Consider the following 26,661-nt stretch of genomic DNA (forward strand, 5'->3'; position numbering starts at 1 on the left):
TTGGTAATAAATCTAGTTAATTTGACTCAATTGAATTTGAGTTTTTGCATGTGTAAAATGTCTACTTTGTGAAACTCAAGTTATTACAATGTGCAAAAAACAAAACACAAGTGGGTGCAGATGAGTGAGAAGCTCTTGTCTGTCATGAAGCTTAAACTGGATGGTTGTGTTCTACTTAATAGAATCAAGTGGTGCTGACAGCCTCTATATCCCATATATTTAGCCACGCTTGCAGCACGGCCCTAATGTAATGTCTGTCTATCGGTCGGTTGGTCCTCCACTTAACTCTTATATTTCAACATCAACTGCTGTTAGGGTTGATATTTTTGTACGTGTGAAATGACGAGAAATATTTATGTCCCCCTCTGGATGAATTCTAGTAACTTTGGTGATCACATAACTTTTCATTTAGTGCCATCATCAGGTAAAACTTTCCCTTTGGCCAAATACCTGCAAGACTATTACATCTCGTCTGTACTGTCTAAGTAGCAAATGTTAGCATGCTAACATGCTAAATTAACATGGTGAACACAGTAAACATTATACCTGCAAAACAGCATGCTTGCATTTTGAGTGTGAGCATGTTAGCACGCTGATGTTAGCATTTATCTCAACAGCTTTATAGAGCTGCCAGCATGGCAGTAGACTCTTGTAAGTGTTGTAAGAAAGCATATGGCCTTTCAAGTGATCAGTCATGTTTTTCTCTTCTCTGCAGTTAGTGAAGAAAATAATCATTTAAAATTGTGACTCGTCCCCAAGCTTGAAAAAAAAGTTTGGTCATATCACCCAGTCGTAAAAGACACACACACAGATTCACACTTGAGCTTTTTGACTTTTCATAAAAGACACATCTTTTACACTGTATAATTCCCACATTGTCACATTTCCAATATCCTTTTTGTTAAAAATGTTGCATCGAATCAAAGCCTGATAATACATATCACCACCTCTTTTAAAGTATGCTGTCTTTATTTACTGTTGGCATTAAACAGTAGCAGTATTTCCTGTTGAATGTCACCACATTGTGGACAGATAGAGTACTACACCCTGCTGACGTGACCTTAAGCCTGGTTTATAGTAGGGTATTATGTCTGTCTGCTTCCCACCAACTCTCCTCTACAGTATCATGAAACACTTGAGATGTGTAAACTGTCATTTTCTGCAAGGAGACATATGACCATATATTGAAGTTCTCCCAAGAGCGCGCGACTACACAACGTTTTATCGCCATACTTCAAAATGAGTAGGAACAAAGAATGTTAAAATCCCTGTCCTTACTGCCTGTGTAATTTTACAATAAAATTATTTTCCTTGCTTGTCTGTGTCTTATCCTCCACTTCTCAGCTCCTCCCATTTACCCAGATTCCCCACACATCTGGTTGCTTTGGTTTTTCTCCAAAACAGAATACTGCAAAAGCCTGCGGGGGGAAAGAAAGGGGGGGCAAGAAAGAAGATATGTGAAGAAAAGGGAGTGGAAAATATTATAAAAGCGAGGAGAAGAGAGAGAAGAAAATAATCACTGGTGGAAACCAGTGAGTTAAACAGCACATTTCCAGGAAGAGACACAGTTAGCAGTAGAGAAACAGAGCGAGAGAGGCAAGTTTTCTTTTTTTTTTTGTAAAAATAGTGGCCTCAGACAAAGGTCTGTGTGTTTAACCACCAGCAGGTCAAAGTATGGCGCTGTTCCCATTCTGCAAGATACCCTCAGGTCAGTACAACCTCCGCCACTTCTCCACCTCTTCTGCTTGTGTCATTATCTGGTTGTTTCCCCTCACTTGTCATATGGATTTTGTGACCATTGTACGTGTTCAGTTAAAGCTAAAGCTTTAAGTTGTTTTTAAAGACAAGGAGATGTGGACTGAGCCTGACAGGATGAAATGCAGCTTTGTAAAGTTTTTCTCAGAGGTTTTCTATAAGCAATCTCATTCTAAAAAAAACACCCAAAATTTTGGCAGCATGCACATCAGGGGAATGTACAGGGAGATTACGAAGATAAACATCTAAACATTCCCTCACGTGTGCTTCTGTAAGTAGAAGCACACGCAATCATGTGTAACTTTGTCAATACCAATCTCTTTTCATAAATCTCTAACACCCATCATCCCAGCCTGATATATTTCTCTTTGTTCAGCATCACGTGCACAGTTTTCGATGGCATGGTTATATGGTTATACTATGCTGTATATTTCAGTTGGCACTGCTTGTTCATTTGATATATCTCTTGTGTGTTATCTTGTCTTTTTTACTAAACTTCCTCAAAATCAGAACAGGAGTTTATGTCCTGATTATCTCATGGCAATAGTCACTCTCTGCAAGATCTGGTCGAGGTAAAATATGAATCTGCATATTAAAAACTTTTCTTAATTAAAGTACTTAAATAAAAATGTCCTGCATATATTCACATTTCATACACATTATTTGGCCTATATAAATATTAAATAAGTCATATCTTATGTGCCTATAACAGCCTATTCATTATAAATATAGTATATAGTGTATATAAAACAAGTATTGCATATGATCTAAAGATTATTCGTGCAATCCGAGGTTGCTACACCTTCAAAAAAAGATATTTCTTTAGCATCACATTCTTTTCATTCCTATGACCTTGGGTCTTTTTACCTGTCAGAGTTTAAAGGAACATTGGAAGTACAATGTGCTTGCTGAGAGAGTGCATCAACTTGCACTGGGTGTCATTTAATTGCATGTACATCTGTGTGTTTGTCCTTCAAACAGGACCAGTCAGAGTGACAAGAATACAGCTGGTCCTGTACTGTTTTCTCCTATCCCTTATCATATGTAAGTGTACAGAAGAATTTGTTCTACCTTACAAACACTACTGTTGTGCCAAGACACTAAACACACATAGAAAAAATTACTTGTGGTGCAATAAATGCAAAATGTAACCTTGCTGTTGGATTCATGTCCCATTCATGAAAGTCTATTTTTTGCATTTTGTCTTGATTGTGACAGATTATTATAAATATGCAGCATCTCTTATAAATATTCCAGACACAGACGTACTGTAAAAGTTAAAAAGTAGTTTAAATAAGTTCAGTTGTGATCAACTGGCTTGAACAGCTTTACAAAAGTGTACGTGTGTAGCCCACTTCACAGAAAGTGTCACTGTCTACCATTTCTCCCTTAGAAAAACCTTTTGATTTTGGCGTTTGGTGTTGAAATAACATGTATAAACATTTTTGGCCCCCTTAGATTTTCTCCATGGACGTAAATCTACTGTCGGTGTGGAGGCACCTCATCCTATCTTTCATGCCTGGGGAATGGACAGGGGAAGAGTAATGACAGACACAACAGTTATGAAGGCAGCGGCTCCCCTGGAGACACCATGGGGTGCTCCTATAGTGTGGGGTGAAACCCGTAACTCAGCTTGGCGTAGGGCTAAATTTGCACAACGGGAAATCCATACAGGTCTGCTGACCGTCGTTGTGGGAACTTATGCCAGGTTCATCCGACGTTTCCTCTCATCAGCTGAGACATACTTTCTCCCTGGTCAGACGGTCACCTACTACATTCTCACTGACAACCCCCGTTCTCTGGATCCCCCCATCGAGCTCGGGCCTGATCGAGAGCTGAAGGTGGTTCCTATTGCAGAGCTACCAGGGTGGGACAGGTTAGCCTATCGTCGGATGACCCTGCTTGCTGATGCCATCAGAAACCCAATCGGCCACGAGGTTGAATACATCTTCTGTGCTGACATTGATCAGGAGTTTGTCGCCCCTGTGGGAGAGGAGATCCTTGGACAGCTGGTGGCCACATTGCACCCAGAGCTCTACGGGATGCCACGAAATGCATTTCCCTACGAAGTTGAAGAAGTCTCATCAGCTTGCGTACAGGAGGATGAAGGAGACTACTACTACACCTCTGAGTTGTACGGTGGGTTGGTTTCTGAGATGTACAGACTGGCTCGGGCCTGTTCTTTGCTCATTCTGCAAGATCAGGCTAACGGATTAATGGCCAGGGGCCTCGAGGAGAGCTATCTAAACCGCTATCTGATCAACCACAGGCCGACCTGTGTGCTGTCACCAGAGTACAGCTGGTGGGATTCGGCCCTGGCTGCTGATGTGCCTGTACAGAGGCTAGTCTCTTTGGGAAGGCAATGTGAGGTTTTAGACAAGCAGAAGAGAGAGGAGCAGAAATGTTAAATCAGTGTAAAATTGGGATTCTGCTGGCCGAACCCAATGAAGTATGGGTGTCTCACTCCCACGTGAAAAACTACTGTTTTTAGAGTTCCATTTCCTTTTGAAGTAGGTCTCTGTTCAAATTTTATAATTTTTTAATAGTGTTATGATGCGACAGGAGATGAAGGGAAACAATGAAGAAAAAAAGCACATATTCTAGTAATCTTTATTCAATTCAGATTTCCGATTTTTTCAATCTTCTCTTCTGTTAGCCAATAAATGTAGCCTGCAAACCCACAGAAGCAAACTGCACAATCTGCTCTCAATTAAAGATCCATTTGTGTGAACAGCGTCTCTGCATGCCTGCTATCTCTTCCACAGCAGACAAAAAAGAAATTGACCTGTCTCTTTAAACGAAGCACTGTCCTCTCCATTAATGTCAGCCTCAGAGATACTGCTCCAGTGGCTTTGTGGTGAGCAGCGATAAGAGTCAACAGTGTAAGTGCACACTTTCCCCACAGTGGCCAATCATTAACTGGAAGAGCTGCTGTTTCAAGGTCTTTAAATACCAGGTGGGGGAAAAATTGATACGAAGAGATGCTAAAATGTTGAAGCTTTAGCAAAAGCTAAAATAGTTTTGAAATCTGGAAAAGTGGTTCCGGAAGTATTGAAATAAGTTTCCATTAAAAAAGGTTATTTTCTTCATCTATGAACGGGAGTAAAAGTTAAAGTCAAACGACCTGATGTTGGTGGTTGTTATGTTGTCTGTGAGTCTGCCTCTCTCTTTCTCCCACACACATAAACATGCTCCCACATTCACACTACGTTTTCTCTTCCATGTGTTTTTATGGGAGGGTTAAACAGCAGCAGATGGCTTTTTCTCACTGCCAACAGAATCTGTCCTCAGGGCCAGATCGCCACGTTTAGTGAAGTTGGAAGTAAACTTCAGATAATCCTTTGAAACTATGGTTTTTTTTTTTTTGTTCTTTTTTTACTAAAATCAACATTTCCACTGCTTGCCACACACGTGTGTATATGTGAGTTTATTATCAGTATTTAAGTCAATTCAGATTTTTTGATTATATTTACTCCTAAACATGTGTTGTTTTGTTGTGAGTGCCTCACTCACCTATATATAAAGGCTTTTTTTACACAAGCTACCTGATCCATGCTGAGCACCCCTTTTCATGGCATAATGCAAAGCAGTTTAAAGCATTATTGGTTTAATCCTTGTCATGTGGTTCACTGGTGGTCAAGGAGCCTGTGGGCAGCATCACTTAAGGCAGTACAGAAATCCTTAACACAAAAACCTATCTCCCTTGTGCAGATGAAGAAGACAAATAAGAGGCCTATATGTAACTATACAGAAGCGATTATGTGAAATTATCATAATGCAAAAGAGTCAGGGTTCATCATTTTCTTTCTTCTTTTTCTTTTTTTTTACTGCGTGATGTGTATACATCCAGGAAGTAATTCTGCAGTGTATCTTTTGAATTTGTGTCTGGGTGAATGTAAACAGTAGCAACAAAGGTAGAGATAATAATATGGTTTCATCTTCACATAAAAAGAAACAGTGTCCACCCACCTTTGACCTTTTTGTTTGAGCATCAAGCATCATCGAAGCAAACACACAGTCTGCCTCCTCTGTGTAGGTACAGTATATAAGCAAAAATACATTAATAAGACGTGTCTTTTAAAAAATAATGATCATTTTTCTTTACTTTGGTCAACACCCGCTGTTGTGCAGCTGTGCATGTGGCATGTGCTTAACTGTAGTACTGTTAGCGAATCTACAAAAACACTGAGATGGTAGAAAATGACAGTAACTTATGGGTGACTTTGTTAGAAAAGTAGTCTAAATTGCCAGTTGTGTAATTTATCAAGTTTGTTTGGGTCAACCTGTAAGAATACTGCATATAGTAGGGGGACTTCTACAATACAGTTGTGAAGGATGAGATAATTCTGATGACTTACTGACATACTATAATATTATAAAAGTTGATGCTGCCCACCCAGCATGGTAGCATACATTTGTGACTGCACAAACAGGTAGATCAAGTCAAGGTGAGTCCATTTTTCTCTCTTTGTGCTACAAATCGGTCCTGTACATTTTAAGCCTTTTAACATGGGGACTAAAGGGGAGCCATTAACACATTTTTTGTCCTTTATCTACATACACAGCTTAGCAAAAAGTTGAGAGAGTTGTAGTTGTTAGTTAAAGCCATCTGTTCACTAGTTGTCACATGTTTATGCTATTCATTGAATTATCTAAATATATGTATTTTTCCTCTCCTGTTTCGTGACTCTCCTGTCCCTACATGAACCTGTCAGAGTCCTGGACGGTGCACCTGTACATCACCTGGCCTCCGTCGCTCTCGGATGCTGTGAACCCGGTTCCGTTGTGCACTCACCCTGCTCCAGTTCTGGTGCTCATTGTCCTATGCCAGTAGTGTAAACAAACCTGTGTTATAATAGCAAAGGTCTGTGTTGAAACAATACCCCAATACTTTAGTCCTGGAGACAAGGTGCAGCTCCCGAACGGAGTTTGATGGGAACTGTTTACTCAACTATTAGGTGTCAGCCCTAGCAAAACCCAAACACATTCACTTTAAAACCAAGAGGCAAATTGGAGCTAACCTGTTGTACATGTGTTTGTCCTGAATGAAGAAGCTGGAGCATCTGGATAAAATCCAACCCCGGATGTTGCTGTGAGGCAACAGTGCTAGCTAATGAGCCACTGCGCCACTGCTATGCCTGCTTATTAGTGTCAATTACAGGTCACCTACAGGTAAGCCAAACTGCTGGAGACTTTTTAATGATGGGGCAATTACTCAGTGGCGAGTAGGTGTTGATCATTTAATTCCCCTTTACTTTATTTGTATTTACTATACACTATAATTAAGCTATGTTATTGTAGCTATTTTACATATTAAGGTGAACTTTAATGTTGAACCAAGTCAGTTCTCTAGTTAGGCAAATATCCATTATTGGTTCTTACATCTACCCTATATCTAAATGCAGAGTTCATTTAATTTGTTTAACTACTATCCCAACGAGCCAAGATAAGTTATAGTCACGTCAGTAGCATCTGACTTTTCAACCCAGTTGCCACTGAATGACCTGTGTTCAGTCTGTGTCTCTGCAACAAAAGTTGCCCACACCTTGTATAAGATATTTCAAAGCAAACGTATTTCCATCTGATTATTCAACTGGCAATGTAGATAGAAAACTAATGCAATAATTAGCTCCAATCGTTAGCAATATCTGCATGATTCTGCATGGTGTTCATGATTCACTTTAATGCATAAAGAACCTTTGAATAGTTAAACTGATGATTAAAGGCTGGGCTCTGAAAAGATTTTAGTGGGTGTGGGTAAAGGCACTAGCCTACTTGTTGGAGCTTACTTCATTAGCAGGATAGTAAAGGATCACATGGGAAGGAGCAACCACGACTGAAAATAAAACCCCTGCAACTTTAAATGTAAACCCTTTGATCTAGCAACAGAAAGGGGACATCTTTATCACTGTAACTGATTTCAGGCTCCAGTCCCTAAAACATGTGCCTCTGATTAGCACCAAAATCGGAGCCTGGCCAAATAATTCACCTATTAATGATTAACCTCTGTAGTTATTCAGAATCGCTTGTAAGGTAGAAGAAAATCTCTGGTATTACACAGAACTGTGCTGACGAGTAATTTAGAGAAGAAGTGAGTGACGACTCTATGCTTTAAAAAATAACTAGACAATAGATTTTACTACATATTGTCAGTGGTCAGTCTTCATAGCAAACTGGTAACACGGTTAAGTAATCCGTGCTCCTGTGTTTAAAGTTTATCCCTAAACAAAGGGTGTGTCCTTTAAACGTCTTCTTCACAGCATGCTTTTGAGCTTCCATTAGGTGACACCTGTAAACACAGAAGATCTAAAATCAATTAGTCCTATTCACGCCAGAGGTTTTATTTAATTGTCTGCACAGCAAGTAAATAGTCAGACAAACTAGAGCTCCTCTGGAATTGAACAGACTTAGTATTAAAAATTTGCATTTAAACCAAGAGACAACAGAAGAAATGTAATGCTCTGAGGCAAAGTGTCAACCCAGTCTTGGTTGTGTTTAACTATTGTTGGGTAGATGAGGGGTACTTCCAATTGCAATGCTCACGGCATTGAATGTTATTTCACATTTGACATTCTGCACGTGTTAATCTTTAAATCGACTGAATACCTGTGTGGGCGGTTCATTTTGAGCAATAGGAATTTGTCAAAGGGTTAATTAATGTGCATGAAGTCTCAATTGTGTGTGTGTGTGTGTGTGTGTGTGTGTGTGTGTGTGTGTGTGTGTGTGTGTGTGTGTGTGTTTGCATGTGTGACTTGTCAGGGGGATGGGTGGGGTGAGGAGCTATGGTAATCTGTTGGATTCACACAGGCCTTTCCCCACCCAGCCCGAGGCTACTCCACACCAAAACACGCAGTTCTAATCACCAGGTCAAGGGGACTGACACTAGGAGATAGTGGAGGTGCAGCTCACGGGGGGCTCACACACTTGTGCCCATTGAGCTGATGTCACATTATACCCCATATCATTAAAGTAACCACATGAAAGATGATTGTAGGCCAATATAAAGCCAAAGTAGTTCACAAAGTAGGTGGCTGTCAAAAAAATGGTCCTAGCTTTAATCATAATGGATGTGAATAGTTCCAAAAGTGGTTGAAATACAAGACCAAAAGCATTGTGTTTGATTTTTTATCACTGAGCACTTCGTATTAGTTTATTCACCTCACAGTGTGCTTCAAGCAGCTTATTTTAAGAAAGACAATATGTGCAAAAGGTTGTAATAAATATATTCACATTATGCTGATAACTATTACAATACCTGCTGAACTGTATCTGAGCAAACCTGAGTTTACACTGCAGTCTACAAAAGCTACCTTTAACTGTTTCACTAGGCTAGAATTAGTTCTACCGTGTCAGCAAAACACGGCAGGCAGAGCCAGTTTTGCCAAGAGGTAGCATAACTATGTGTGTGTGTGTGTGTGTGTGTGTGTGTGTGTGTGTGTGTGAGAGAGAGAGAGAGAGAGAGAGAGAGAGAGGGCTATGGGTTTACAGAGAAAGGGAAACCAGCTACTAGAATGTTTCCTCTAATAAGGCTTTAAAAGACCAAATACAGACAAATAGGAGCCTGTGCATTCTTGGTTCTGTAAATGGGTAGCTAACCCCAGTTCTGTAGTTAAACCAAATCATGGTTTACTTTTTATGCACAATAATGTTCTAATTCAGTAATAATAATTAACACATACTATACTGCAAGTTCACTGTGGTTGGGAAAAGAGAAAAAGTAACAAGCTAGCAAGTCAAGACCAATCCACTAGTGTCAGCCCTTTAGGCAGCAGTTGTAGTCCCTCCCCGGGCCAGAGTGAGCACAGGGAGCTTGGGCTGCTAAATGCTCCAGCCTCAAAGGGACGATGGTGGAGGGCTGGTAAAGATGGCGGCGCTCTCCGAGGATGGGAGGTACGGATTAAATTGTGGCCAACAGAGCGCCGACAGAGTCACCGTATTACACGTCAAATTGACTGAAACAGCACTGAGAGCGATAGAGAGCCACCAAAAGTGTCTGGTGAGTGAAACGGTCGTTTATTGAAGTTAAAACCAGCCAGGACTGTCGGGCTGACACAGCTCGTCTCAGCTGGGAAGCTCAACTGCCACGCACAGCTAAAAGCTACAAAGTTAGCTAAGCTGTTGACAGAGCCAGTTTCTGCTTGTTTTTTTGATTTTATTAGTCTTGTGTCACTACATTAATCAACTGGAGGTGGTAAATTAGGCCTTAGTCTTACGCCCTGGCCAGGTTTGACGAACTGACAAGGGTTATTTATTGTAGAAAACCTGTTGGTAAAGTTAGACACTCTGATTAGCCTACGTTAGCTCTAGATACGCTAGTCTGAGCCCCCTGTGCTGTGCTGGCCAACCAGGTCCATTTTTTTTCTTGGCAAACTAACGTTACTTTGACCAAATTAGGAAAGTGGTAATTTCATATCGACGAGTACACTCGTCACTAGACAGACTGTCTAAGATAATACAACAGCTGAGTTAATCTAACATGAAGCCTCATTCGACGATGTTGTATTTGCGTCAGGGTGGAAATGTACGGATAAATTAAGGCGAATGTAACTTGATAACAAGTTAGAGGCGTTTGAAGCAAGTCGGTGATTGGTCAGTTTACCATATGGGTAGAAGTTTTAGCTTAATTTTAGTTAGAAATCCTAACACCACAACCTGGCAGGGATATGGAGCTCAGCCAGGCTCAAGCCTTTATAGCCATTTAACTTAATCATAAAACGTTGCAGTGAAAACGAGCTGCCACACTGTACAGGATGTATATGACCAAGTGCCTCAGAGGTTTACACGGAACAAATATTTAATCTTGGTTTTGCTGCATTTTTGCATACTCTTATTGACATGAAGCTGCATGTGTAGGCCAGCAGTTACAGATAATATATGATATTAGATAGCGTCAAATCCTCTATTATTTTTAAAGATAATATGATAATTGTTCTTGCTATTTGGGTCATTTTGTTCAAAACATAATTTATTCATGTACTTTTTAGCTCTAAAACTACTTCATTTAACTGCGCTTCACCCCTGAGCTTGACACCACCAGTCATTTAGAAGCTTTTGAAGCTAAGTGTGCTAATAGGGCACTGCATTACTGTGCAGATTAAATATAGTTTGTTAATCTTGAACTGTACAAATGATGTAATCTTGTTGAGGTGCTACACAGGTGAACTAATCTGGAGAGCCCTCTGCAGTCTAGAGTTGCAGAGGCCTAAAAAGCCAAGTTACCTGACCGAAACTCTGCCAACAACAACGCCATTACATAACACACTGACTGGGCCTAGGTCTTGGAGCTGATGCACTGTAGCACTGGGCTGTAGTGTTCAGAGGTCTCTGTGACTGATTTTTATGGCACATGTCTGTATGTATGCCACACACTGCTCTCACACCACTGTATGTGGAACTTTTGCTCAGCCCCATATAATAAAGAGGTTGCCTTTAAAGTACCACAATTTAAAACAATTATTTAGTCTTTGTGACAACTGGCAAAACCAAGTCATCGTTAAGTTGAATTAATTATTTTGTGACAGCCCATGCTACAACCTTATTGGATGTGGTAATGTTGGTACGCTGCATTGAACGGCAGCCTGCCATCTCTTGCTGACTGAGCAGCCAAAACTGCCTGCTTTTTGTTTCTCTCTCCCTCTCGGTAACGTGTGTTGTAGCTCAACCAGTCATCGGACTATGGAAGCTGGCTATCTTTGTCTTTCTGTGGTGATGTGAAATGTGATCAGAACTGTGTGAGTGAGTGAGTGTATGGATAGTGGGGGAGGGAGTCAGTCAGTGGCTTGGAGTAGCTTAGCTTTAACGACCATGACATGGTGCTTTCAGTCTAAAAAAAGCATACATTGTATCCTTATATCTGCAACTTCTTGCACTTTAGCAAGCATATATTAATGTCCAGGAATGTAAGTTCCTAAGTTGCCACTTAAACCAGAACATTTCATAAGTCTATGATTTACCCAACTGGTTCTTCTGTTGGCTTCAGCTGTATGACGAAGCCAGGAGTCCTGTGTGTTCCTACCCTAACCTGTACTGCACCAGAGCAGCCGCTGCATATTTGTGGCTGTCGACTCCGTTTCAAGTAGCCATCAACAAAAAACCTGCAAACCTACACCAAACAAAGACATTACAAGAATATCCTCTTCAAAATATCAGCTGTATTTGAGTGTTGTCCAAGTTTCAGTGCTTGTGTTCCGATAAAAGCAAACAATTTAACTACCACCTACCTCCTAACCACTTGGAAAGATGAGAAAGGACAAAGTTGCCTCAGATAGTTTCTTTTAAGGCTTAAACTTAAGAGCTTAGAGGCATCCAGTTTTGGCTGCTAGTGGACGGTCATCAGGTATTTGTGGCTGACAGTCACCCATGATTTCTGCAGCACGTGCCAGCCCACTAGTGCCAGATTATCAACAGAAAAAACACACAGCTGTTTTTATAATTGATTCATCATTTAACTTTTTTTTTTAAGCAAGCATGCCAAACATCCCCTATTTCGAGCCTCTCCTCTCTGGGGAGGAGTTGCTGCCTTTTAGTTTAATAGGATTGTAAACAAATATATACACGTTTTAGACCTTTTTTAAAAAAAACCTCTTTTCTGACATTTTATTGACCCAATAAGATTTCAAATGATGAAAATAACCCTCAGTCGCTGTTGTGCATCACACGTTTCCTATTCTTGGCATAACACAACACTGTTCAACAGATTCACAGTTTGAAAACAAGAGAGGTTGTCTGCTTTGCTGGCTCTTCGGGTTTACTGCCTAGTTCTGACACAGGCACTGAAGGCATGGGCTATGCTTTCTGGACCATAAGGCTCAGCTGTTTCTACAACCAAATGTGTCAGTTAAATAGTATAACATGTTCTGCGGGTTCTAGACCAAAACTTTCTTAATTTTACATTGTGTAGATGTTAAACTGGGGTAACGAGGGGTTCAACTGTTGATTTTCTTCACTTTCAGAATGTACCTTCTTTGCGGCCAACGATACAATTCAAGGGACTCCAGGGGGTAAGTCCATTAATGACACGTTATTTATGTACTCCTCTATTAATTTGTTCATTTACTGTTTTTGCTCTATGGAGTTTTACTCGTTATTGATTGAGATACCCCCATATGAGTGTATTACCAATAAAACCACTGACTTGGTCAAGTTAATCAGCTACTCAAATACTACTCAGTTTACCCATAACTATGTCACCAGTATTGGCCCATTATAGCAGTATCAGTTGTTTATTCATTGAATGATCGGATTATACACTAATCATGGTATAATAAAACAGTGTAAAATTCACCATGCACCCGTATAAGATTTTAAAGCTAGTTTTAATGTGGTCATTGATTTTAGGATTTGTAGAAACTGTCTGCTAGGCCGTTTAGAGAGGCACAAACTTCTGAAGACTATAAACACTGTTTTGCACTGCTTGCACTAGTCCGTGATGCACATGCATACAGCCTCCCCTTAGCAGCTGAGACCTCAGAGACCTTCCTTCACATGCTAGCTCCCATGTTGTTCACATCAAAGCCCATAGCTCAGATGTAGACACTGCCTCATTACAGTATGTGCATGCACACTAAACTGCAAGGAAAAACCCCAGGCAATATTTGAAGGTGTTTTACCACCTGGGTATAGCAGTTTATGGCAGTTTTTATAATGATAAATTAACCACTTGTATTTGATTATCCATCTCTCCTTAGTTAGTTCAGATGTGAATACATGCTATAAGTTGTTTTATTCTCCATCTCGTTTTTACAGCGCATTAAAATTCCCAAGACAGATTCCTCCTCTGACACCTTCCACAATTTTGATTTCTATCTGTCTAACGTGGGCAAGGACAACCCACAGGGAAGCTTTGATTGCATCCATCAGTATGTGTCAAGGTAATGATAATCACTGGTCAGCTGAATCAACTACTGCTGTCTTACCACACATTGCTAGAAGTTAATCCCTCTCTGCCTCACATTTCTTTCTTTGTCTCCAGCTCAGGGGCCTCACACCTGGCATTGTTGGCAACAGTACAGGACAAGGTCACCGTGTGTGCCACTAATGACTCCTACCAGGTGACCCGGGAACGCATGACCCAGGCTGCCGAGGACACACGTGAACGTGGGACCAAAGTCATCAAACCTGGGGGCCAGTATAGAGGTAAGGCCCTTATCAGCCTTACTTTTGCACCTGCCACAGTCAGATGCCATATTGGATCTCCGAACACCAGCGGTGCTTTACGTGCTATCAACGCCTCTTTTCTCTTTTCAAACTCTGCCCCTTTTGAGAGACTGAATAGGTGAAAGCTGACAACCTGACTCCATTCAAAGCCATTATTGCGACTGACTAAGCCATTTTGCCATCTCAGTCTTTTCCAGATTAACAGTCTGACTGATGAGGGCCAATGGTGGCGGCTGGCTGTTTTATTGCCAGAGTGATACACAGAAGTGTACACAGTACAGGCACTAGTGGCTGCTTGTGTTTAACATCTATCACTTGCAACCAAGTAGACCTTACTTTTTATGTGTCCCTTACACTTGATGGACAAACACATGTAGACCAGTTTCCTGTCCACTGCGCCACCTGGTGCCAGGATTTGAGTCGCACAAGCTGAACAGAAAAATAAATCTTTGATAATCTGATTTGGCTTGTCACTCTCTCTAGCCGTACTGATATGTCTTATCCAACCCTGGGCAGGTAGGACAAGGGACGTGCAACAAAACACCTGATGTAATGACTATGTATGCAGCCATTAAAGGAAATATGTGCGAGAAAATGCAGACAGAAATGCTCAGCAGATTGTCTGTACTTTAAATTCAGGTGACAGGTGTTTCCACCTATTCTTATATCGTATAGAAACCTGTCAAAATATAGTTGTACATCATTTCCTTTTCATTTATGAACAAAACTAACTCTTGATACTCTATACCTCTAGAAATGACTCTGTTGCTATTTATTTGTGTCTGCTTGAGTGATGCGATGACCTCATCCAACAGGTGTGTTTTAAAAAAAACTGCATACTCACTCCTAAAAGGCCCAGGTCTCAGACAACTATGTTTTTCAGTTTGAGGAGACCCAATATTTTATCCACAATACAAAAGAAATTGAGTCATTTTTATAGTCAAATCTAGTTTGTTAGATCTAAGCCCAAAGATCTCCTTAGTTAAACCAGAATCAAGAGACTAGCTCAATCCACAAATTTTTTTTAAGTGAGATAAAGCCACCTCACGCCTGTCTTTCTGGGCCCTGGGGACATATTTGCATACACTGGCCCAGATAGAAACTGGGAAACGAGAGGAACAGCAGAGAAAAGGGGTGGGACAGGAGCTTGTTGCAGCTGGTTTGGAGTGAGCACCCTACTTACTAATGCAAAAGGGGCCTTTAGCTTCTTGTTTTCACAGATTGTTAATTTCAGGTAACTGTAACTTGTATTTTTATCTTTGTAACAAGGCCCAAAATTACTGTCCCAAATTCTTACTCTATCAAATTACTTCAAATTCTTACTCAGTACTGTTCCAGACTTAACAACCGTTGTCCCAAACTAAAGTTTTCTTGTCATTCTACGTAATTAATATAATTTTAATAACTTTGTATTAGTTACTCACATCACTTAATTGATTCAGTCTACTCCGCCATGGAAGTTCTGCTAGTCGTTTCTTGCACTTGTATTAGAATAAAACACTGACATCACCCGAGGTGTTTGGTCACAATTAGTTTTCATCATGCTTTTGGTCATTGGTTTAGTTTCTGTATTTCTAACTGTTTGATCAAAAAATGCATCACTTCAAACTGAAGTGCAAATGCAAACCTGTTTCTGATTGGTATACAGCAATAGAAATTTACATATACACATGAATTATTTAGTCAGATATTCTCAAAATATGACTTCCTTGTAGTGAGTTTAAGGTAAAAAAAATCTACAAAGGGAGAGAGAAGATCAAATAAACACTTTAAATATTTACAAGCTCAAGCAAACTATGTACAAATAAGCTAATGAAACATCCTAGTCCAGAGATCTGGAGAGAGAAGGTCAAATCAATTATGCCTCACATACCACACCTATTGACTGCCTGTGCAGTGCACAGTGCAAGAGGCAGAGACCCTGGTGTCCATCCTGGACTGTGGTCTGAGAAGCATGGGAGAGTATGGGAATGAATTACATTACAATATATTTGAACACATTTCTCGCCTTTTCCCTGATGGTCCGAATAAATAGCTAAATTTGGCACTAGTCTTTTTTTTTTTTTTAGAAGTATATTGGCCAAGAGGGTCTGGAAAGTCGCTAAATCAGCAAAACTAAATTTTGAATTCAAAACCAAAAAGGAAAAGTCTCAGAGGAAAACTTTATTACACAAGCTTTTCACCTGCAGCAATCTTTCTTTGGCCTGTTAGACAATGAAAAGTGTGTAAGCTTACACCTCCTCCCATTGCTCCTAGTCTCTGCTTTTTGACAAGGAGGGAGGGGGAGTTTTTCCTTTCTCTTCCTCTCTCTAACCTTAATCTTTTAAAGAGCTTTAGAATTTCATGACTGTGAAGCTGTATAGGGGAATGTGCAGACTACGCACATGGCTCAGCAACACAGAGCAGAAGTTTCTTGGGTTCTAATTACCTCTCTTTCATGTAAATCAGTTTTTCAAACTAATCTTAGTTGATACAGAGAACTGCAGTCCAGTATACAGTCTAGCTAAATCCTGACCTCTTCTCTTGTGACTCTCTGGTATCTCTGGTATTTGGCATTAACATTAGCGCAACTGGGACCTCTTTGCTTCAAAAGCTGATGGTTATTGGCACCGCCACCTTGTGTAACCTTTAGATCAGATTACCAAGGTTCATTTGAAATTTGGTTTGCTTGACTTGGCTATTGCAACTTCCTCAGTCAAATATTGCTGATTTGTTTCATTAACACTGTCTTGTAAAAGTCTTAGCTCATTGGCTTCTTTTCAAGCATGCAGTGTTTGTGGCCATCTGAAACTAAAGGCAAAGGGGAATTTGTCTGCTTTGAGGTTGATGCCACAGAGTTGTTGGGTGGAATTAAACTCTGCATGTCCTTAAGCTCCTATTTATATTGTCACGGGAGTGTGGTGGTGTTTGTAGATATGAGACTGGCTTCAATGAGTTGGAAGATGGTAAAGAGGAGTGTTTTTGAGCAACTATGTGACAACACAAAAACTCATGATGATGAATGTCCCTGCAGAGAAGAGGCTTTTAATAATTTTCTTTTTCGTCTATCTTCAGGAAAGCAAGTCCATATCCGTAAGCCGGCGCTGTCAAACACAGAGGTGGTCCCAGAGCGCAAGCGCTCCACACCCATAAACCCAGCCAACACTATTCGCAAGTGCCTTTCCAATAACCCTGTGTCCCAGCGGCCGTTCCGGGACCGCATCGTCCACCTGCTGGCGCTGAGGTCTTACAAAAAGCTGGAAGTGCTTGCCCGTTTACAGCGGGACGGTATCAACCAGAAAGACCGAAACTCATTGGGGACCACCCTGCAACAGGTACTGTATTGCTTTTTGTGGCTTTTTTTGATTGCCTTAATATTCTTCGTCAATATAAGGCAGCAGCTTAAAATGGAAGTGAACCAGTGATAAGTATTTACACGTCTTCCATTATACAGAACAAACTGTTGTTTTTACAAAAGCTGATATTGTACATATTTACATATTTCCTGTAAAAACAGGTGGCTAGGGAGGGACTTTTTATGGTAGCCATTAGCACTGTGTGTTATGCCACCCCCGGTCAAGCAGCTGTAGCTGACCCATTAGCTAACTCTGCTGGACTAGGAGCTCCCAGTGAACAGCACGTTCAGACCGGGACTGAAGGCAGCGTCCAATGCTGACGGAGGACCATTTGACAGCAAGGAATAAAGTACAGAGGCCGGCTTGGGGTCCTGGCACCCCATGGCTAAGACAGCCAATGTTAGCTGCGCGAGAACTAGCTAACGGCATCTAACATTACTGTTGGTGACAGCTTCTTTTAGTCAATCTGAAACTCCATAAATCACCTCTGTGCCGCTGTCGTGAAACTGGCCTGTCTGTCTTGGGGGCTGTGTTTACTGGGAAGCTGCTGAGCCCCGTTCTGTTGCACAATGACAGCGGCAGTTAGCAGAGTTGAGGCACAGTTTCACCCAAATCACTGATAAAAGTTGTTTTTTGTACAGCAATCAGTGAGGTCCAGCCCCCCAAAACTCTCTGCTCTGGTAGCGAGCCATGCTGTTAGCTAGCTACCTAACTAATGAATTTAGCTCTGTGTTGCTATAAATTGAAGAATGATTGACAGGTGAATGCCGTGTTATTGGTTGAAATTGGTTAGTTTATGCTTACTTTGGAATGTGTCACATTTAGTTTTAGAGGAAGACAAAATGATTGGATTTCAAATAAAAATAAAATGTTTTTGTAATATTTTGGCATGAATTGTTAAATAGAGGTCCAATATGACTGTGGACGTAAGCTTAAAGGGTCAAAACGTCTTTTTTAATTTTACCTGGACTTAAGACGGGTGTTCTCCAGGTGTCTAATTTGATCCCCTTACCCTTCTTAAGCATGAGATCGAAGCACACAAATCTGCCCAAGGAAATCCGGTTCACAGCATAAAGGGTTCATTCACTTTGACACGAAACAAACCACATCGTTATACATTATTTGCATGCACAGATGTTTGACCAGCACAGGAAATGCTCAGGTTCTGTACATGTTGTATACATCAGGCTGTCATAGTTTCACTTTTTAACTCTGTCTTTGTGTTTGTCTTTGTGTGTGTGTGTGTGTGTGTGTGTGTGTGTGTGTGTGTGTGTGTGTGTGTGTGTGTGTGTGTGTGTGTGTGTGTGTGTGTGTGTGTGTGTGTGTGTGTGACAAACAGGTGGCAAACCTGAACCCCAAAGACAACACATACTCATTGAAGGACTTTATATATCGTGATGTCCAGCGAGACTGGCCTGGCTACTCTGAGGATGAGAAGTCCCAGGTTGACCGGATCCTGGCTCGGTACAGAAATGGCCTATTAGGCTTTTTACTTACATTCTGAGCTTATATACATACATACTTGAACAAATAAAGCATTTGCTAGAACTAGTCATAGTGGCCTGTGTAGCCTATTCCCTTAGTGCTGAACACAGATTTGTTAGTTAATGTTGGTTTTAAATATTTTTTATTGAATTTATTTTGTTTTGTTCAGAGTGGTCTGTGTGGGGAAAACTTGCCATCATTGGAGCACTAACATAAGCTGTGGTCTAGAAAGGACTAAACTAACTTTTAACTATCACTTTTCAGTTCAGCATTTTGAAGTCGAACAATAGCCCATGTAGTATGCCAGTAGGTCTTATTTTTACAGTTAGAAATATGTTTTCTAATGTTAGACATGGCAAAAATAACATACAACAATGCAGTTCAATGCAATTCCACATAAATCTTGTGAGCTAAACCTTGTGGCTGTCATTTAGGGGGCTGGATTACGACATATTGTTAGGCGTTCATACTATTAGTCTGCCCCATTTTAATACAGGGAGAGGACAAAATGGCTTGTAGATAGATATGCATTATGTTGCGTAAGTACTAATAGAACAGTTTGAAAGTTTTTACAGGTTGTGCGACCATTTATTGTACGTTCTTCCAGTTTAAGGTGCCCTGTGGAGTTGTGTTGTAAACGATCAGTACAAGGCCTGACAAACATGCTTAGTGCATTTCCTTACTCATAAAACATTGCAAAACAGCTTCTTTTAAACATTTGAAATTTTGCATTGTTTACATTTGTTTGCTAGCTTGCAATCTTCTTCTTTGTCCTTGTGGGCATGTCCAGTTGCAACTGCTGTAAGTTAGATGGAAAGTGTAGATGCATACTGCATGAGCTGTGAGTTTAATATAAGGGCAATACCTTAATAGGAGTATGATTATGATTTTTATGCTACACCATTCATTCCCCACTGACACTCTTTCCTTTCTTTAACAGCAAATTAGGTCTTCCTACTGAGACCCTCTCATCTAGCAGTTCTCCCAAAGACAGTGTCCCCACATCCCCCCAGGTATCTGAACAAATAAACACTAACACACACATTCCCACAGTGATGTATGCAATTTCAGGCTAAATTCTGTGTGTTTTCTTCCAGAAGCGCCAGCCAGACTTTGACTTCATCGATCCTTTGGCGCCCAAGAAAGCCCGCATCTCCCACCTCAGCAATCGAGGGCCAGCCGCATCTTCATCCTCCTCTTCCTCTGACCGCCGTGAGGACGAGGGCAGCCACAGCACTAAACGCTCGTCCCTACCCTCCAACATCACCTCGGGCCCTCCCACCCATCTCCCCATCTCCTCCCACCCTCCTGCACCTTCACACCAGCAGCCCAGCCCAGCCTCCAACTCCAACTCCCCCAGCACCCCGGAGGGCTGTGGCACCCAAGACCTGCCCATGGACCAGAGTTCCTCCTGCAGAGACCCTTCACCCAGCCCCTTTTCCTCAGATAGGGCCTTGCAGGACCGCTATAGGCACCCTGCCCCTGTCCCCAGACCAGCCACCTCCCCCAGCCCCCCTCCTCCGCCGCCTCCTCCTCCTCCCTGCACCTCACTCACAGTTACCTCTACCGTCATCACCAGCCCTCCTTTGTCCAGCAGTACTAAAAAGAAGAAAAAATCCAAGAAGCACAAAGAGAAGGATCGAGAGAGGGAGAAAGGGAAACAGACGGAAAGAAGCAGCAGAAGTCCTCCCATTGTAGCAGAGCAGGCTGAAGAGACTCGTAGAGCCAAAAAGAGGCGCAGTGCTGAGGAAGAGAGCAGAGAAGTTATCGACAAGAATCCTCAAAAAGATCAAGGTGTGTGTCTGTCTTATTAAACATCAGCATCAAGATTTAAATGACCCCACCAGATTTTGTTTTCCATGCTCACAGGCAGCACGTATTTACTTAATCAGCGCGTGGTCATTTAGTTAAGGGGACTTCTTTAATGACATATTTAATCAAAATAATGTTATATATGACCACAATTAATTTATTTACTACATGTAATGGAAAAAAGGTTGTTAATTGTGTCAAAACCCACAGACAGCTGGCTGCTGAATCTATATATTTTCTCAGGAGTTGGTGGAGAAACCAAAAAATGCTAAATGGATACTGAATAAAAAATGTTCCTGGTGGCCAGAAACACGACTCCAACAGGCCTTTTTCAGTGAAGACATTTTGACATGACACCGTAGGAAAAGCACACGAGTGAATAATTAAATGAACAGTTCAATTTAGCTGTGCTTTTCCTGCTATGACAAGTTAAAATGACAAAATGAGATAACACTTCTTTGTGTATGCTAGATTCTTAAATAGGTCATAGCTTTGCTAACATGTTGGGCGCAAAGTCCTCAAAAAGGTTATAATATCTCAGGCTCTGTCAGCTTGTTTTGGGGTTACTCTGCCCCCTAGTGGCCATACATTTATTCAGGTAGCTTTAATGTTGTCTAGAAAAGTCATGTAGAAGTGCTGCTTTCACCTCTATTTGGTGGAAAGATCAACATATATAAATAGTGTGTGTGTGTGTGTGTGTGTGTGTGTGTGTGTGTGTGTGTGTGGACTCACTAATTCAAGCAGCATTGATGCCGCTTGAATGCCTTGTGACTCACAGGCCTACTCTGTCCAAGTTTCCAGATAGTTTATCTTTCAGACTTTGGATTGTTAATCACCATGTTTCAGTGTTTATCTCTGTACTGTCTCTTACAGCTCCCTCCCAATCACATACAGTTTGATCTTTGATTACGCTCATGCACTGGATGTTGTCTGAACATGTTGAGGCATTGATCTGAGCTCTTCTTTACTCTGTTGTTCTGGGTTACTTGATAGTGTGACTGTTGTGGTTACAGTTTGAGAGACTTTACTTTCTCACAGTCTGTTTGCAGCAAGAATATGCTAATGCTAGGTTCAATCTATTTTTAGAACAGGTATGCATCATTTGCTGTCTGTTCATTTTGGTGTCAGCATATTTGACTGGATAGCAGACCCCACCACCACTACTGTGTCAAAACTAGTGCATATAAAATCCCCCCCAGAATACAAAAAGCATCAAAAGGTAAAACAATTGGCTGTGACATGAAGCACGTAGATGTTAAGCCCATCTGGGGTTTTAAATTTTTGCAAAGCAGTGTCCCTTGGTATCCTTTGGTTATTATTGATCACAAAGTGAAGTACAAGTCTAACCCCTCTCATTCTTTTTTTGGTCTCATGACATGTCCTCGGATCTAAAGAGTACCTGTTTCTGATACCTGCGTTCATAAAGTAGCACTCCTCAGCCAATCTACTTCTCTCTCTAATTGACAAAATAGATTTAAAAAAATAAAGATAAATTGAATGAAAATGATCGCTCTTAAAGGCTCACTTACGATACATAAAACTAAATGCTTGCACATTTTGCATTTCATCATTTTGAATTTGTTAACCACGCTGCTATATGCAATCGTCAGTGCATCCTGTGTAATATGGATGATCAGTGCAGTATTTAAATTCTCTTTCTCCTCAGATTCTTCAGATAAAGAGAAGCCAGTCCAGTCCACTGAATTCTCCTCCACAGTCGAGATGCCTGACTATGTAGTGTGAGTAACCTTGATATACCTCAAAGTTTCCACTTTTACAGCATGGCCCTCTTTACCTTTCAGTTCTCTCATTTCACAGTTACCAGTGACTTATAGTCAACCATTTGAATGTCACTAAACAGGATGTTGAGAACAGACACAAGCTGGAGAATTAGGACACAGGAAATGCAGCAATAAACACAGATGTTTTGTACATTTGTGCTTTCTGGAATTCATTCATCGCTATACTTTCGCACTTTTTACGTCATTGGTGACGAGTGTATGTTATCCATCACATCAGAAATGGAGAAGCTAACAGATGTTCAACGGGGTTCCCACCTTCCTTTAAATATGACCATTAGCGGGGTGTCAAAATAAGGAAAGTTAGGGAAAGGTTTACACGTGGTGTCATGCTGGTTGTGGTCTTGCACATAACAACAAACACTTTCAAAAGAATCCATGAGTTAAATTTCCTTTGCTGTGTTTACAGGAAGTACATGCCGTTGATGTCCATTGACCAGCGACAAAGCTACAAGGATGACTTCAATGCAGAGTATGATGAGTATCGCCTTCTACACGCCCGCGTGGAGAACATCACCCGCCGGTTTACCCAGCTGGATGCCCAGTGCCGGAAGCTGGCACCTGGCACCAAAGAATACCAGGTCACTATGCACACTGTACTGTGTATGGTGCAGCTACTGTGCCAAGTTATCACATAGAGCTTTAAAATTTCTATATGAGCAAAATGTTGGATTCACAACATTTTCACCCACCCACACTTTTTCCTGTTACAGCGTTAGTGCATGCATCTTATGTTGTCTTATTTATAAATGATGGGCATTTGCATTAAAAGGGATTATTTTTATTTTTTATTCTACAGAAGGTGCAAGAAGAAGTCTTGAAAGAGTACAAAAAGATGAAACAAGTAAGTTGTTATATAGGCTTCTGTTTTTGTGTTTTTAATAGACCACAAACATTTTGATCAGGGGTCTCAAACTGCCGGCCATTTCCATCCTGCCAACCCCACCCCTCCGGCCTGTGACATGATGTCAAAAATATAGGGGGTGGCATATGTTGCACATGTTGCCTGCCAATATTGTTTATTTTATATAATGAATTAATTATTTTGAATACTTGACTTTAATACTAATACCTATTATACTTATTACAGTGTAGTTAAATAAGGCTGCGATAAAAACATAAGGCTTAAAATGGACCCAGTGAACGGTAATGGGCCTCAAAAACCCTGATTTGTCTGATGTTATGTGTGTGTGTTTGTTTTACAGCGCAGCCCCAACTACCACGAGGAGAAACAGCGCTGCGAGTACCTGCACAACAAGCTGGCCCACATCAAGCGGCTAATAGCTGATTTTGACCAGCGCAGAGCCCAGGCTTGGTGCTGAGAGCACACAACATCTTCACTAATCAGTATTGAGAACGGCGTGTTGAACCAGGAGGGGGTGTCCAACTGGCTGTTATTTAACACCCCTTCAGTTACTGCCTCCACAACAGCCCCCCCTCCCACCTCTCTTCCTTCCCTTTTCCCATCATCCTTCTTCATTCCTTCCTTTTTTTTCCGATCTTTGATTCCACTGGCTTCATTGTTGCCTGCAATCTTGAGAATCTCACTTTGATTTTTACCCCCCGTCTTTTGCTTTCTCTGTATTTTTCTTTCTCAATGAGCTCCTGTGGAATTTCATACCACTGGACCACTGGAAGGGGCTGCCTGCATGTGTGAACGGGTTTGGGGAAATACTTCAACTCTTCTAACCTTTGAAGGACTTTATCTTCAGGCAAAAAAAGAACAAAAAAAGTATTTTTGAGCATCAGAGAAAATATTAACAATATATTTAAGTTAAAAAAAGAGGGAGATCTATTTATTTTGGGACTCGTAGTGCAAAAGAAGAGTCCACAGATGATATATTGTTTAACTTTTGTTGAAAACAATGCAAAAAAATTACCGCGGGCCTTATGTGTTTTGACTTTGTGAAGCCATTTTGCACGCAAGATCCATTATGTCATCTCATTTGGCAAAGATGTCCCTCCTGCCTCATTTCCTCTCTTTTCATAGAAACTGTAGTGGATAAGCTTGTTTCAGCACATTGCTGTCAATGCTGAGTCTGAGTCTGAAGAGGAAGGAAATAAGACAGGCAGGAGAAATCACTTGAGCTGATTGAGAAGCAACAACCGTATGTGTGCATGGATTGTAAATGTAGTTGTAATGGCGATGTTGGGTGGTGAGGGTGGGGTAACTAAAGGAGTATGATCCCCTATCAATAAGGGGCAGTATTCCCCGCACCAACAGTGTTTAGTGTCCATGGTGCATTATGGGTGCCTTAAGGTGTTTACACTCGGAAACGCCGAGTTAGGCCGACCCTTAGGGTCCACAGGCTACACAAAGGAACTATAACTGCCTGGAAACAGGTTATGTGTGCGTGCGTGCCTGCATGTCTGAGTGCTGGAAGGAGGAAGGGATGTTAAGTCTGGAAGGAGTGTTACAAATTGTATGAGTGTGTTTTTTGTGTGTGTGTGTGTGTGTGTGTGTGTGTTATGTTATGGTTGTGCTTTATGTGGTGTGACAGGTGAAAGGAAAAAATAGAAATGTGGAGAAAAAAGTGAGAAACATGAAAAACAAACAAAAAAAGCTGCTATAGTGTTTGACCAGCCAGGGCACTCAGGATCAGCCTGGCTGGAGTAACAGTACCTGATCTTAATTGAAGAGATATAGAAGATCCTTATTTTCCAGAATGGTTCACGTCATGACCCTGGAAACGACTGCGCCCACCTCTCTCAGCTTTATCCAGCGGCAAACAGTCTGTTTCTGTTTTAGAAAGAAGAGAAAACTCGTCATCCACCAGAGGACTAATCTGTATCACAATGTCAGATGTATTTGATTCTCAGTTTGAGTTCTGCAGAGAGGTTAAAGATTTCTGGATAGATTTTTTTTCCCTTTTTTTTTCAAACATTGATACCAATTTAGTTCAATGGATGGATGAATGGCTTCTATGAAAAGTCTTTATTTCAACAAGGGAAAATTTGTTTACAAACCTGTGTTAGAATGTTTGCCAAAAATTAAATACGTTTCTGGTACTGCATCCATGGAGTACAATTTCTGATCGGGGCTTAATTTGAGGAGACATTGAAACTGGAATATATGTCTCATTCAGTGAAGAAAAAGTAAAACGCCATTACATTTGGGGATGTGAAGAGGAACTGAACAAAGATCAGCTACTGAAAGGTGTCGGCCCCTTTAGCGGTCTGCTCTCACATGTTTTCAGCTAGTGTTGACATGTAAGAGTTTCCAGTATTGGAAAAAAATAGGGCCACATTGTTTCCCCCCAGAAATGACGATTTAAGTAAATATCGGCCAGTTCTAGTTCACGTATTTTTTGGTTGTGGCATTCCAGGAAACAGTCAGTCTCTGCAGCAGACTGGCTGTTTTGTTCGGCTGTCAGAATTAATTTAGCATAATTGCAAACTTGCCTAAAGTTACTTCTCTCAAGTTATTTTGGACAGAAAATCAGCACTTGTATCTTGGATGTGTCACAACAGTAGATTAAATAATGTCCTCAGGAGTTCAGGATATACTCGAGATCTACACTTACCACGGCTGTGGGCTACAGGGTCAGTCTCGGGGTTTATTTTTCCTGTTTTCCCTTGCAATAGTAATTTCCCAGAATTTAGAGCGTCACAAAGGACCACTTCAACAAATTTATGTTGGAGACCAGGGCTTCACGTGCAGCCTTTATGGTGTTATCCTTCACTTGTGTCCTCTTCTCAGCCTTCCAATAATGTCTCTTTATCAAAGACAGATTTACTTAAATTGGGTCTGAGCGACATGAAATAGCATTACATGGCTCATTGTGGTGAGAGGAAGGGGGGGGGAGTGGTTTGATCAAGAGTCTTAATGAGGAAGCGACAAAGTAAAGAATTGCCCTGGCAGTGTTTAGATATGAGAAACCACTTTCACAAGTGTGAAATCTGATCCTGCCCATGTGAAAATGTAAAACATTTCAATAAAAAATCAATTTAGTTTTACCTGGAAAATGTCTTTTGTTGTTGTGTCCTTTCCATTCATTTCAGATTGTTTATATGCACACACTAGATCATAAATGCTGCTGTTTGTACAACAGGGTAGAAAGACCACCAGCTATCAGTCTGTGACATGATGAAGGGGGTTTATCCTCTCATATACAGTGCCCTTCAAAACATTCACATCTCTCTTCAGACTGTTGTCACATACTGATATTGTAGTTTCATGTACATCTGTAAAGGGTCCTGTAGCACAGTAATACAATATTTATGTCTATCTGTTACTTGTTACGTGAGATGGCACCAATACCTAAACTACAGGAACTTTGCCTCCCAGGCAGCCCTAAATCAAAGCTGCATTATCAGTT

The 26,661-nt window shown here is 41.0% G+C and overlaps 2 protein-coding genes across 4 annotated transcripts; both read left to right on the forward strand.

The window, feature by feature from the left end:
* Positions 1-1,387: 1,387 nt before the first annotated feature.
* Positions 1,388-4,883, forward strand: LOC127372366 (globoside alpha-1,3-N-acetylgalactosaminyltransferase 1). Of its 2 annotated transcripts, XM_051416000.1 has the most exons (3): positions 1,391-1,708; positions 2,737-2,799; positions 3,214-4,883. In XM_051416000.1, exons 1-3 carry the CDS (start codon positions 1,675-1,677, stop codon positions 4,161-4,163), a joined length of 1,047 nt encoding a protein of 348 aa, XP_051271960.1. In that variant the 5' UTR covers positions 1,391-1,674; the 3' UTR covers positions 4,164-4,883. The 2 variants fall into 2 exon arrangements, with proteins under 2 accessions (XP_051271961.1, XP_051271960.1); XM_051416001.1 differs by lacking the exon at positions 2,737-2,799 and having other exon boundaries at positions 1,388-1,708.
* A 4,663-nt stretch (positions 4,884-9,546) lies between these two features.
* On the forward strand, positions 9,547-26,308 carry ell2 (elongation factor for RNA polymerase II 2). 2 transcript variants are annotated; one of them, XM_051414689.1, is made up of 12 exons: positions 9,547-9,751; positions 12,708-12,755; positions 13,501-13,625; positions 13,727-13,890; positions 16,966-17,225; positions 18,586-18,710; positions 19,672-19,744; positions 19,832-20,525; positions 22,210-22,282; positions 22,752-22,923; positions 23,142-23,186; positions 23,548-26,308. In XM_051414689.1, exons 1-12 carry the CDS (start codon positions 9,578-9,580, stop codon positions 23,662-23,664), a joined length of 2,070 nt encoding a protein of 689 aa, XP_051270649.1. In that variant the 5' UTR covers positions 9,547-9,577; the 3' UTR covers positions 23,665-26,308. The 2 variants fall into 2 exon arrangements, with proteins under 2 accessions (XP_051270649.1, XP_051270647.1); XM_051414687.1 differs by having other exon boundaries at positions 9,549-9,751; positions 19,829-20,525.
* Positions 26,309-26,661: the final 353 nt, after the last annotated feature.

This window comes from Dicentrarchus labrax, unplaced genomic scaffold, assembly GCF_905237075.1.
Source record: "Dicentrarchus labrax unplaced genomic scaffold, dlabrax2021, whole genome shotgun sequence".
NCBI classification, from domain to species: domain Eukaryota; kingdom Metazoa; phylum Chordata; class Actinopteri; family Moronidae; genus Dicentrarchus; species Dicentrarchus labrax.